Source organism: Barbus barbus (genome assembly GCF_936440315.1).
Source record: "Barbus barbus genome assembly, chromosome: 32".
Classification (NCBI taxonomy): Eukaryota; Metazoa; Chordata; class Actinopteri; order Cypriniformes; family Cyprinidae; genus Barbus; species Barbus barbus.
In genome coordinates this window covers 13981014-13993212 of record NC_136760.1, presented here as the reverse complement: position 1 = coordinate 13993212, position 12199 = coordinate 13981014, and the positions used below count along the sequence as shown (strand labels likewise).

The 12199-nt window shown below is 39.1% G+C and overlaps 1 protein-coding gene across 2 annotated transcripts; it reads left to right on the top strand.

The window, feature by feature from the left end:
- The first annotated feature begins 1682 nt into the window (after positions 1-1682).
- On the top strand, positions 1683-12066 carry LOC306851954 (uncharacterized protein). Of its 2 annotated transcripts, XM_079388497.1 has the most exons (16): positions 1683-2026; positions 2509-2612; positions 3637-3718; positions 3833-3948; positions 4059-4131; positions 4215-4284; positions 4409-5146; positions 5612-5844; positions 5941-6514; positions 6614-6735; positions 6881-7055; positions 7134-7256; positions 7347-8359; positions 8550-8595; positions 8677-11097; positions 11533-12066. In XM_079388497.1, the coding sequence occupies exons 2-16, from the start codon at positions 2524-2526 to the stop codon at positions 11625-11627; spliced, it is 5970 nt and encodes a 1989-aa protein (XP_079244623.1). In that variant the 5' UTR covers positions 1683-2026; positions 2509-2523; the 3' UTR covers positions 11628-12066. The 2 variants fall into 2 exon arrangements, with proteins under 2 accessions (XP_079244623.1, XP_079244624.1); XM_079388498.1 differs by lacking the exons at positions 2509-2612; positions 3637-3718; positions 3833-3948 and having other exon boundaries at positions 1892-2026.
- Positions 12067-12199: the final 133 nt, after the last annotated feature.

Below are 12199 nucleotides of genomic sequence, written 5' to 3'. Positions count from 1 at the left end.
ACTTCCATAGTTTTGGAGCTATAAAGAAAAAGCCCTAGCGCCCATGGACCTTAAACGGGTTGACAGAACATTTATAAATGAACATAAATCAGTATCAGGTGAACGAAGCTATGACAAATACTGAGGTGCCAGACCATGCACAGCCTTGTAAGTAAGCATCAGAATTTTTAAATCAACCCTAAACCTAACAGGAACCCAAATGCAAGGACTCCAAGATGGGAGTGATATGATCTCTTATCCTAGTTCTAGTTAGGATTCTAGCAGCCAAATTTTACATGACCTGCAATTTGTTCAGGGTAGCTCTAGCTTTATGCTGAATAGTGTTGTGATACTTCCTTCAAAAATATGATGTATGGCTATAACAATAATTAATAGACTGATCATCAATATGATGATTGTTTTAATATAGGATGTCTGAGTCTTTGGTGCTTTCCAATGGATGAATTTGAGTGATCATTGGGTGACTTCCAAGGACACCTGCATCCAGTGGGAGTAAATTATTAGAAAAATTGTTCAAACTAGCAGGATTCCACTATTAGAAAGTACACCAGGAGGCGGCTGTCATCTCGGCTTTATTGCTGTGTTCAATAAATTGACATCTGGAACTCTTTTTGAGCTTTATTGACAAATTTGAGACCATTGTTTGTTCCACGACAATAGCACAGAATTAAACGCTGAAATAATTACAGTAATTTAAGTGTATGATCAAATATAAATTATGATAATGTCACAAAATAAACCCCTTTAGTTTGTGTAAGATTGTATAAGATTCTGATCACCCTGTTTGGAGTTTATTTTAGAATAATGCCAGCATAATATGTGCAACATGTTTAATAGATGGTTGTAGTAGTATTTATTGTCCCTTATTATTGATTTTATCAGTATTCATTCATTGCCTCTTTTTAATTTCAGATACAGGGGCAAAAGAAGTTAGAAACATCAAGTTAGATTTTTTGTTTTTTACAAATCTGAAGGTGGCATATTAGATCAATAAATATAAGTGTCTTATGTGACTATGCATTACATAACCTACAGGACCTACTTGCTAAATTCTGCCCTAAGAATTAATGTTGGAGTAAAATTAGGTACAGAGTCAATTACAAAATATTAGCCTATAGCTAACTGTACATAAAAAAAGCCTTTAACCTTTTGTTAGTATCATAAACGCCTAGGTTTAGGAATAATATTGCTTATTACAATAGGATCAATACAGATGCTTGCCTTTTCTGTATAATATTTTTAATTAATGTAACGTATTATATATTAATTTATCCATGTTTATGCTCTTTACTGTACACTGGTAAATAATTTGATCTATTATATATTTTACTCCCGTTGTACACAACAATATTGGGTTTGTTGTCAATTATACAATAATTACAAATAAAATTAAGGGAACCTAAGTATTGTATTATAATATACACTACAATAAGACACTTTAAGTGATTTTGTGTGGTCATAATCAGCTTCACTAGTTTTTCACAGCACTGCTTCCGCCGGATAGTATCTAGTTTAAAAGAGCGATTGCACATTTAACGTGATTTAATTGGCCACCTTTTCTGTCGCGCTACGTCAACACTAAATCCTATTGGCTATGAAAAGTAGCAAGTATACTACTGGCCAATCAGAAGCCTTCGCGCGGAATTTTGAATGTTTTTCAAACAATGGAAGTTATCCGTTTTATATTCCTCCGCAGATTGACAAAGAAAGTAGTTCTTCATTTATATAATGCATTACACGCTAAATTAACATTTGAACAAGGCTCCAATTAGCTGGCTTCATTTATTATGCGATAGGCTATTATATTATATTTCAGTAAATAACTAGTAGTTGTTTTGATTTTTTGCGGAGGGATATATGCCGTCAGTCAAGATGGACACAGTAGTGTGCTGATGTTTGATGGTAGTTTGAGTTAACGGCAGGAGTGACCGGGACTGTAATCTTAATGCTGGATTAAGCTGGTTTTAAAAGCCAGGGTTTGACATCGATGGAATATATTTTATCATTTTGATATACGTAACCTCAGGTAAATCCTCGATTATTTTCCTTTCAAGGATACAAAGGAACTGCTCAAATATATTATTGACACACTGTGCTATCGACAGATGCGTAAGTTAGCGCTAGTTACATTAACAAAACGGTAACATTATTTTCATTTAGTGTGGTCACAAATATCTTTAGCAATATTTGAGTCCACTCGGTCACTCAAACTAGTAAATGTGAGCTTTTTTACCTGTCATGTAACGTTATTGTTTTAAATACCTTTGGCCATGTGCTGATCTCGTGTCTTCAATTATGAATGAGAACGCAAAATTTGTTGCAATTATGCATTAATACAGAATATTAATACATTGTTCTTTGTATAGTATATTATATTTAACATCAAGGGTGATATTCGAGTAAGATTTCCATTAAATGTTACGGTAAAATATTGCATTTCCGTCGATGAAGATTCACAGCAGTCACGAGGTTGTAATTTTTGTGTGTTTTGTGTGTTTGCTAATCAAGGTAAGTTGTTTTGAAATGCCTTTGCTTGGGAAGATCGTGGTGATCAAGAGAAATGGAGGAGATGGCACTGAATTTCCCCTCACAGCGTCCTGTCTGTTCGGAAGGTCAGTGACACTCTTTAGAATCATGGCTATTAAGGTTTTTACTTAAAATACTGCCAAGTAGTGAGTTGCATGGAAAGAAAACATAAAAATATGACTAACTTACTATAGCACATACACACAGGCACTGCAAGTAAAATTGAAGTGCATTTGCTTGAAAACTTTAACATTTTGTTACAAGTATCTTCTTAATTGCAATTGATACAAAGAACTGTAATGTTTGGGACATGCGCTGTTTTTCTCGTTTGATGCCAGGCGGGCTTTTCACTGTTAAATTTGACGCAGGTAACCACTCCAGCCAATCAGAATAAGTTACTCTAAATGACATGCATTCATGCTCAGTGTATAGATCGTGAGACGGAGTATAACTCCTATATGTGTCTGTTTATTAAAATTACAGCTATGCAAAATAACCTATGCGTTGTCTCAGTTTTTGTCAATGTTGGCTGGATGAGAAAATTGACTTACTATAAATATTTTTCACTTTTTTTATGCATATTTTTGACAAACAGGCGATTTTGCAGCACCAGATGTCAATGAAACTACTATCACAAAATCGTACACAACAATATTGTGCTTGTTAATGCAAATTAAACGCTTTAATTTTACAGGACAATAAAGTGTTAAGATGCATATCAGTGAAACTACACCTAGCACAAACACTTAAAGAAACACTGATGTCTTTTTTTGTTTTTAGCATATTCATTTTGATAGAATACGACTTTCAGACAATGTTTAAACATTTTGTCTGTTGATGTATTGATATGAGTGAAGAAAAATGAATTGTGACATTAAGTGTGCATGTTTTAGTGTGTATAATTTAAAAAAAGAAATCTTGAACAACCAATTATTAATGTACACTTGAGTGAGTAATGGTGTATATTTGAGTAATGTGTAGTGAAGCTAGAATGACCCAATAAATGTGAGAGAAATTCATGTCTTTGTCTTACACCACATCATGTTTCATATTTGGCAGTAAGGAAAATGGGCAAAGGAATTTTAATGTGGACTCTTTTTACTGCTTTAGGAAGCTGGACTGTGATATTCGGATTCAGCTGCCACAGGTGTCTAAAGAGCATTGTAAAATTGAGCTGAATGAGAACAAGGAGGTAATTATATTGTGGTGTTAAACTAAGTTTTAATTTGTCTTGTTTTCAAAAACAATTTCTTTCCACAAATGAACACATGACATGCTAATTATTTATTGACTTGTCTCTTTTAAGCTTATTTTGACCAATTTGAGCTCTGTGAACCCCACATGTATTAACGGACAAGTTCTTAATCAATCAGAACGTTTAAAGCATGGTGATGTCATCACAATCATTGATCGTTCTTTCAGGTGAGTCAGATGTTTATTGCTATTATTTTAATGCTGGAAAAAAAACTTTCTTGGACAATCCTTGTTTGGTAGAATTAGTTTTATGTGGTTTATTCTTGTCAAAATGTCAGGTTTGAGTATCCACCTCCTAAGACACCGAAGAAGACGACACTGTCCACACCTGGAAAAGACAAAGCGGTTCAGGTATGTGCTTTATGCGAGACAGATGATGGGTATTTTTTTATCATTTATTTCTTTGTTGAATTTTGGTTCTTTTTTTCCTATAGGCTTTACAAGAGCAGCAGGAAAAAGGCACACCTGTTCCTGTGGAAAAGAGGAAGTCAGAGCATTCATTTGGTTAGTGATCATGAGATTTGAGGCTTTGTTCTCTGTTTCTGTTGTAGTAGAATAATAGTAGTAATTGTTTTATTGACCAGTATTTATTTCATTTCATTGATTGTCATGTGTACTGTATATACAGATACTTGTTTAAAAGATGGGTCAAATTTGCCACCATCTGTGGAACAAACTGTTGAGACTGAACCAGAAGGCGGCAAACTTAAAAAGGACAGTATGTCACCTTTTTGTGAGCTGTACCAAATGGTCAAACAGGACCTTGTTGCAAAATCACCATGGAAATCTGAGCTACCAAAAACACCTCTTGCAAGACCTCAGGCTGGTCACGTGAATGTTCTTGCTGCAGATGTTAAAAGTAGTCCGATACCAGTCTCAACCCCATCTACCAAGAAGCGAAGATCCTCAAAATCCAATTCTGAAGATATGACTGGACCAGCTATCCCTCAGAGCTCATTGAATGCAAATGTTGAAGAAAAACCCACTGACGATATGCCATTTGTAGGGTCCAGTACCCCCTCATTGACGGAGGAAAATGTAACTCCTGTCTCCCAGAAGAAGGAAACACCCTTGAAAACACCAAGGGTGTTCAGTGCTGGTGGGGTAGTCCAGCATATTCTCTTAGAGCCACAGCCTGAAGAGAAAACTCCTAAATCCCCAAAAGGAAGGCGAAGTGGTGGATCACAGAATCAGAGCCTTGCTCAAATACCTTCAGACCAGCCTCAGACTCCAGGCTCTGAGGATAAAAACACTGAAGTGAAAATGTCACCAAGAACATCTCCAAGAGCAAATGCTGGCAAAAGGTTTCAAGTCCAAGATGTTCTACCTGAAATTACAGCTACCACGTCAGCTTCCAAGAAGCAAGGTGAGATGGCTTGTTTTTCTCCTTATGAAGGAATTTGTCGCATGCAATTTTCATGCGCATCTCCTCAGTAAAGCCGGTTCTGTGATTAGTAGTAAATCTCCATAACGTGCTTTCAGATGGAGTGGCATTTAATACACAGCGTAGTTCACTGACAAGCTATGCAATATCGAGACGATTTGTCTGCGATTATGAATGTGGTTTTGTGTAGCTTTTCAGTGAACTACGGCTCTGTGTATTAAATGCTGCTCCATCTGAAAGCACGTGATGGAGATGTATTACTAATCACAGAACCGGCTTTACTGAGGAGATGCACATGACAATCGCATGCGATTAATTGCACTCCCCTAATTTGTAACACATTAGAAGTGTTTGCATTCTGAATCCACCATTTGTCATTTAGGAAAATGTTGCAAATATATGTGCATATTTAAGTCATATTCATTATACTTTTGTTTTGTCTTACAGATGACACTTCGGTTAATGAGCTATGTGACGGTAATGAATCGCAGAATGAAGTAACCGTTCCAAAATCAAAGAAAAAACGAGTGTCCTTTGGTGGTCAGTTAAGCCCAGAGCTATTTGATAAACGCCTGCCTCCAAATTCCCCCCTTCGCCGTGGGGCAACTCCACGACGCAGCTTGGGTCTTTTCCAAAATCCCCAATCTCTTCTACGACGAGCATCCACCATTGGTCTTATGGTAATGCATAAAACAGCTTTTTTAAGTCTATTAAATCTTCAGAACTTCTGAAGGCTTTTAATCAAGGAAGGGTTTTTCTCCCTTATTTTTTTTTAGGCTCTTCGATTTGCAGAATCATTTCCAGAGGGTCAAAAAAGTTCTCCAAAGAGAGCTTCACCCAAACAGACAGCATCTCCAGCGAAGACTCTGTCACCTGGCAAAAAGTCACCAGGTACCAAGGCTAAAACTCCATCACCTGCCAAAAGGTCACCGAGCACCAAGGCTAAAACTCCATCACCTAAACCTCAAAAGTCACCATCTGGTTCAAACAAGGCACCAACACCATCCTCTACTCCTGCTACACCCAGGACACCTGCATCTACTAAGAGAGCTTCAACTTCAGCGATTGAGGCTGTGGGTGACATGTCTTTAACTGAGACACCTAGGGTGCAGGGGCGGTTTTCAGTCTCTCGTATCAGTACTCCATCACCTGTCCAGGACCAGGGGGACAAACCTAAACCTCAGTCAACCATTGCAGAAGATGTGCCCCAGAAATGTGTAACACCAAAGATACCTTTAAGGAGGAAGAGCATGAAGTCTTCTGCAAGAAAAACACCCAAAAGTTCAATTAAAAGTGCACTTGATGTCATGCGTTCAAGACGCAGTGGAGCATCACGTGCTAATCTAAAAGGTGAAACACTTAAATTGGTTATGGCAGTTCTTTCCTTTTAAGAATACAAAATTTTTCATCAGTTTAAATATTTTACTTTTTTTCCCCCTTTGTTTTAAGTGTTGACCTCTTGGGCTGATATTGTGAAGTTTGGTCAGATCAAACTTCAAACGGAAGTTACAGCTAAGAAAAAAACTACGAAGAGCAGTATAGTGAAGAAAACTGCAGTGCCAAAACCCAAGGTAAAATACAAAAGATTACCAGTCTCAAAATAAAGGTTTTTGTTCTGATTAATTGTGCAAATTTCTGTTAATGTTGTTATTCAATGAATGGATCATTAATTTGTGAATATTACAAATTGCATTTAACTGTTGGTTACCTATACAGACACCTGCACGGAGGCTGAAAGATGATGTCAGCACTGGGCATGCAGCATCTCCTGTCACCATTTTTGTTGGCAAAGCTCATGTGAGGATGAACCAGTCTGTTGGTGCTGCACCTAAATTAGTGCCAAACATAGCATTATTCAAGAAGGACATGAAAATGGATGAGGACTTGACAGGTTTGTTCAGTGTTTTCTTCAATGCATGCAATTAATGTTTGATGAAATTGTTGGTTCAAGTTTTATGTATAATGTTAGGTGTTGCAGAGATTTTCAAAACACCAGCCAACACCAGGTCTAAGAGTAGAGTTCCTGTGAATAATGAATGTCCAGAGATTCCTGTGGATGAGATTTCAGTGATGAAAACACCAGAAGAATCAGGTAAATGTTTCAGATTTGTGTCATAAATGATCTACAGTATTATATTTGATATAACTGATTTCATGCCCTTGTTTTTCATTTCCCACACAGGTGAAATGATGGTGTCACCATTAAGTGTGGTCCCCACTGCCAAACGTAGTGTCTACAACAATGAAGCAGTGACACGACTTCTTCTGGACAACCAGGATGGTAGTTTGTCAGAAGACGGAGGTCTTTCTCAGCTCCCTGACAACTCAAATGAGGCAAGTTGCCATGATGTCATTCCAGAGGTCGAGGCCCCATCTGATGTACAAACGGAGGAAGTGGAGGCTGGCCCTGAAGCACTAGTCAAAACCCCAAAACAGAAAGCAGCACCATCCTTGTGCCTCACTGGAGTCAAGCGACTCATGAAGACACCCAAACAGAAGGCCGAACCAATTGAGGACTTAAGAGGAAAGCTGCTCAAGACCCCCAAAGAATGTAAACCTTCCCAGGATGAAAGTCTAGAAGGTGTTAAGGAACTCTTAAAGACTCCCAAATACAGGGGAGCTCCAGTAGAAGACATGGTTGGAGTGAAAAGAGTGATGCAGACCCCAAAAGAGAAGAGCAATCCTGTACTCTGCGCAGCTGGTCTTCAGAGGCTTATGAGAACACCCAAAGAAAAGGCTGAGCAGTACGAAGAACTGACTGGTGTGAAAGAACTGATGAAAACAACCATAATAAAGGAAGCTATAGTGGAGAATCGGTTGGGGCTAAAACGATTGGGGAAGACACCTAAGCAGAAGAGAAATCAAGTTGAAGAGGACCTAACTGGTGTTCAACAGCTGATGAAGACCCCTAAACGCAAAGGAGAGCCAGTTGAAGATCAAATGGTTGTACAAAGGCTGATGCAGACTCCCAAAGAGAAAGTTGAACCTGTAGAGGACTTCTCTGGTTTGAAGCAGTTAATGCAGACTCCCAAGCAAAAAAGAGTTCCTATCAGCAATCAGTTTGGAATCAGTGACCTGATGAAGACTCCTCGAATTAAAGAAGCAATGGCACAGGATTCAACTGGGCTTAAAGAAATTGAACCAGAGAATAGCTCTTCCCTGACAACAGAAAGTAGAGTGACTGAGCCTACTGAGGTAACACCCACACCATGTTTTCTCTGTAGATAATTTAGCTGTTGTAGATATGTAAAGCTTCTTTGGATAGATGCTTTAACACATTAAACATTCTGTAATGGTTGAGTTAACTTTCTTTTTTGTTTTAAAAGTAACTGGGAGTTGTTTTTATTTCCTTCAAATTTAATTAAACCTTGTATTTAATTTTTAGATACAAGAACCAGTGGAAAGTGGCTCTGCATTCATGCCAGTTGAAGGTGAGTTAAATCTGGGTTTGTTCTCATCGTGTTTGACAGTTAACTAATTAGATTACTAAATGAAGTTGTCTCGACTTGTAGGTTTGGATGAGGAATGTGACAATGTCTGCCCAGCTGAAACCATGGAGACTGAAGTTGTAAATTTTGTGGATCTCCAGTGCACAGCTAAAGCAGTTGAATCTAATCAGAGTGATCAAGAGATTGAGACCATAATTCCCCAGGACAGACACCCTGACCAGAATGAAGAGTCAGTTTCAGTTGAAGCTATTGATGTCTTTTCCTCTGCGGCAGATGAGGAAACCCAGGCGCAGTCTGAAGAAACTGTATGTGTATCTGATAATACCAACGCAACAGTTGAAGCTACCCCAACATCATCCACTGCTGAGCAAGTGGAGCTAATCAAGTCTCCACCTGCCAAGAAAATTCAGCGTGGCAGTCGAGGAAGAGTAGCACAGAAATCCAAAAATGAAATGGCCAAAGCACCTGCTGTGTTGTCATTAATTGAAGAGGAAAATATGAGTAGTCCAATTCCTGCTAGCCCTATTAGGGGAAGGAGAGGGAAGAAACTTCTTGAAGTTCCAGAAAAGACCGCCAGCCCAGTTAGAAAATCAGCCCGTGGTAGTGTTCCCAAGCACAGTTTTGTGGAAGAAGAGGCAAAGAACACTGAGGCTTCCCAAGTACTTGTAGAGTCCAAAAATACGGAGATACCAGACAGCTTGCCTGTCGTTACCAAAACCAGGAAAGGAAGGAAAGCTAAACAAGATGATGCTGATGCTGCAGTTGTGCCCACTGTTGATGCAAATACTGTTGACCCACAGTGTACTGATGCCAATGAAGAGCAGGTCCAAGCTGCTGTTGTGAAAACTGGAAGGAGAAAGAAGATGGATAAAATAGAAAGCCAGCCTTCGGAAAAACTTGAACAGAAAACGACTGAAATTGTTTGTGAGGAAAATGCTGTTGCACCAGAGGATGTCAAGTTGCAGACTTCACTAGGTACTGAGACTGTCTCTGCAACTAGAGCTAGGAGGGGAAGGCCAGCAAAGCAGGAACGCTTGAAAACCGAGCCAACCCCTGCTTTGGAAAGCGAAATTACAAGTACTCATGCTGTTGTAGTGGCTGAGAAGCCCCTGACACCTGTAGCAAAGTCAGGGCGAGGAAGGAAAGGTAAAAAAGAAAGTGTCAAGGACCAACTCGTGGAAGATGATGTCACTGTTTCCAAAGCTGAGGCAGATGTTGACCATAAAGAGGAGCCTCAAACACCTGTGGTCAAGTCTGGCAGAGGAAGAAAGGCCAAACAGCAGAAACCACAAATAGCTGGAGAGGTTGTTGACCAACCTGCTGTAGATACCAGCGCACATTTACCTGTGACTGAAGAACACACTGAAACCATGGTAAAATCTGTGAGGGGGAGTAGGAAGACAAAGCAGTCAAAGGTGACAGTTTCAGTTGAGGATGAGGAGAACATTGTCAGCCCGGTTGAACAAGCAGAGACCCCTGTTGTGAAATCTGGTCGAAAAAGGGCCGTTATTGCAAAGGAACCCGAAATGGTGGCAGACGTTTCTGTCAAAAGAGGTCGCCGTGCTGCTGCAGACCCTGCACCACCAGTCGCTGTGGTGTCTAGCCGCGCACGTAAAGCAGTTGCCAAGGCAGAGTCTGAGGTTACAGAGGATGTGACTTTATCAGAAGAGCCAGTTAAGCCTGTTAAACATACCAGGAGAACAGCAAAAGAACCTGAATCAAAGAAAGAAGAAAATACCATGACACAAGCAGATTCTGATTTTGTTGCTGTTGAGAAAACAACAGTTGTTGCATTGGAAAAAGTGAAAAGAGGAATCCGTGGCAAAAAACAGAAGGATTCAACTAAGGACATCCCTAAAAACCCAATCAAAGAATCTGCTACAGCTGAGGAAGCTAATGAAATTAAATCCTCAAAAACGGTTAACTGGAGCCCAGATTTGGTTGTCTGTAAAAATATTGAAACTTCTACAGATGTAAAAGAACTACACATGAAGAAATCCAAAAGATTAGGCAAATTACCAGCTGAGACAACCTCCACAGAATCAAATCAATCAGCTGATCTACCACCCAGAGGCCGCAGAGGGAGGGGAGCGAAAAAAGAAGAATCTCACGTTGAAGACTCTCAAGAAGCAGCTCAGGTAAATGTCAAGTCATTGAGAAGAGGAAAGGCAGTGGCTCCCTCTGTGCCCAAATCAGAGCCCACTGATAGCAAGACATCAACTCCCCTCAAAAGGAAAAGGAATGAGTTGATTGAGGTAACCGATGAGTCTGTAAATAAGGAACCTTTGCCAAAGAGAAGAGGAAGAGTAGCTAACAGTGCTGAAGTTGCAGCAGAGGTCCCCAGGAAAGAGAAAACATCTGAAGCTGAACCAGAAAAGGCTGAGCCTACTCCCAAGAAAACTGGTAATAGAGCTGCAAGAGGACAGAAAAGGACAGCTCAGGAACCAGATCCAGTTCCTGCTAAGGCTCAAGAGTCTGTTTTAGGTAAGCATAATGTAAATGCTGTCCTCAGTGTATTCCTGAAGGGTTCAAGAACTTTACATTGGGGTTTAGTAAGAAGTGGGTGTTCAGTGAACCTGATTGTGCAACTAGGGACTATAAAGTAGTTTGTTCAGGATTGTGCATAAGGTTCTTTTCAGATGTAGCCATTCTTTCAGTGAATTTTTGTCACAGCAGTCTGGTTATAGCCTTCAAATATTGTACCAAATAGTTTTCTGTCATGAGCTCACATAGTTTGATGATTAAACCAATAATGCTATTGGGTTTGATGCGTGCCTTGGCTGTATAGAGTTTAGACCTGTGCTTTATGTACATGAATGTGTGATAATGATTAGTTTTTCTGCTTTGCATTTGTTGTTTACGCTGTGCTGTACTATTCACCTGTTGAGAGTGTAATGCTAACGTTTTATGTTCACACAGGAACCACCACTCGAAAAGGAAGGAGTGTGAAAAAGGTAGAGGAAGTAGATGTCCCTACAGAGGCAGCTCCTGTCAGACGCACCAGGAGGAAGTAAAGCACTGATCTTACAGAGTGGTCTTAATTATCTATTGTCATCTCTAAAAAAAAAAAAGTTTAGTTTTGTTTGTAATATTTCATTGTGCCTTTTTCTATATTTTTTTTCAGTGTAATTTTAGCTGCTTTTATCTTACTGTGTACACTTATCAGTTATGTTTGTTCTCTTAAACTCAGAGTAAAGGGGCATTGAGACATGCAGACATTTTAGAATTTTTTTAATTCTATTTTTGAACTGTTAACTGAGCTCAAAAACATTTATCTTCTATATTCCCTTCCTTCATGTTTTTATATATTTTTTTAAAGAATAAAGTGAGGGGTGCAAAAACCAGGCTTAATCGGTCACAATTCTTAATAAACCCAAGAGTGTGTAATATGCTGTAGTAGGTAGTGTACATGTGACATGCTTGAAAGTTTTCATTAAAAAGATTTGTCACCTCATGTTGGATTGACTTTTATTTTCTTCTAAGTTTTTATTAAATCAATCTCTATCACTTCAAGATGTTGAGACCATTAGTTGTGGCACACTGTTAGTGGTGTATATCCACTACATTTGCAGCAGTTAAATTACCA

What these genes read in the sequence shown, in the direction of transcription:
- LOC306851954 (XM_079388497.1), top strand. Translation starts at nt 2,524, where the DNA reads ATGCCTTTGCTTGGGAAGATCGTGGTGATCAAGAGAAATGGAGGAGAT. An exon ending in GAAAACACCAGAAGAATCAG is followed by an intron (nt 7,257 to 7,346) that starts GTAAATGTTTCA and finishes TTTCCCACACAG; the next exon opens with GTGAAATGATGGTGTCACCA. An exon ending in TGCATTCATGCCAGTTGAAG is followed by an intron (nt 8,596 to 8,676) that starts GTGAGTTAAATC and finishes CTCGACTTGTAG; the next exon opens with GTTTGGATGAGGAATGTGAC.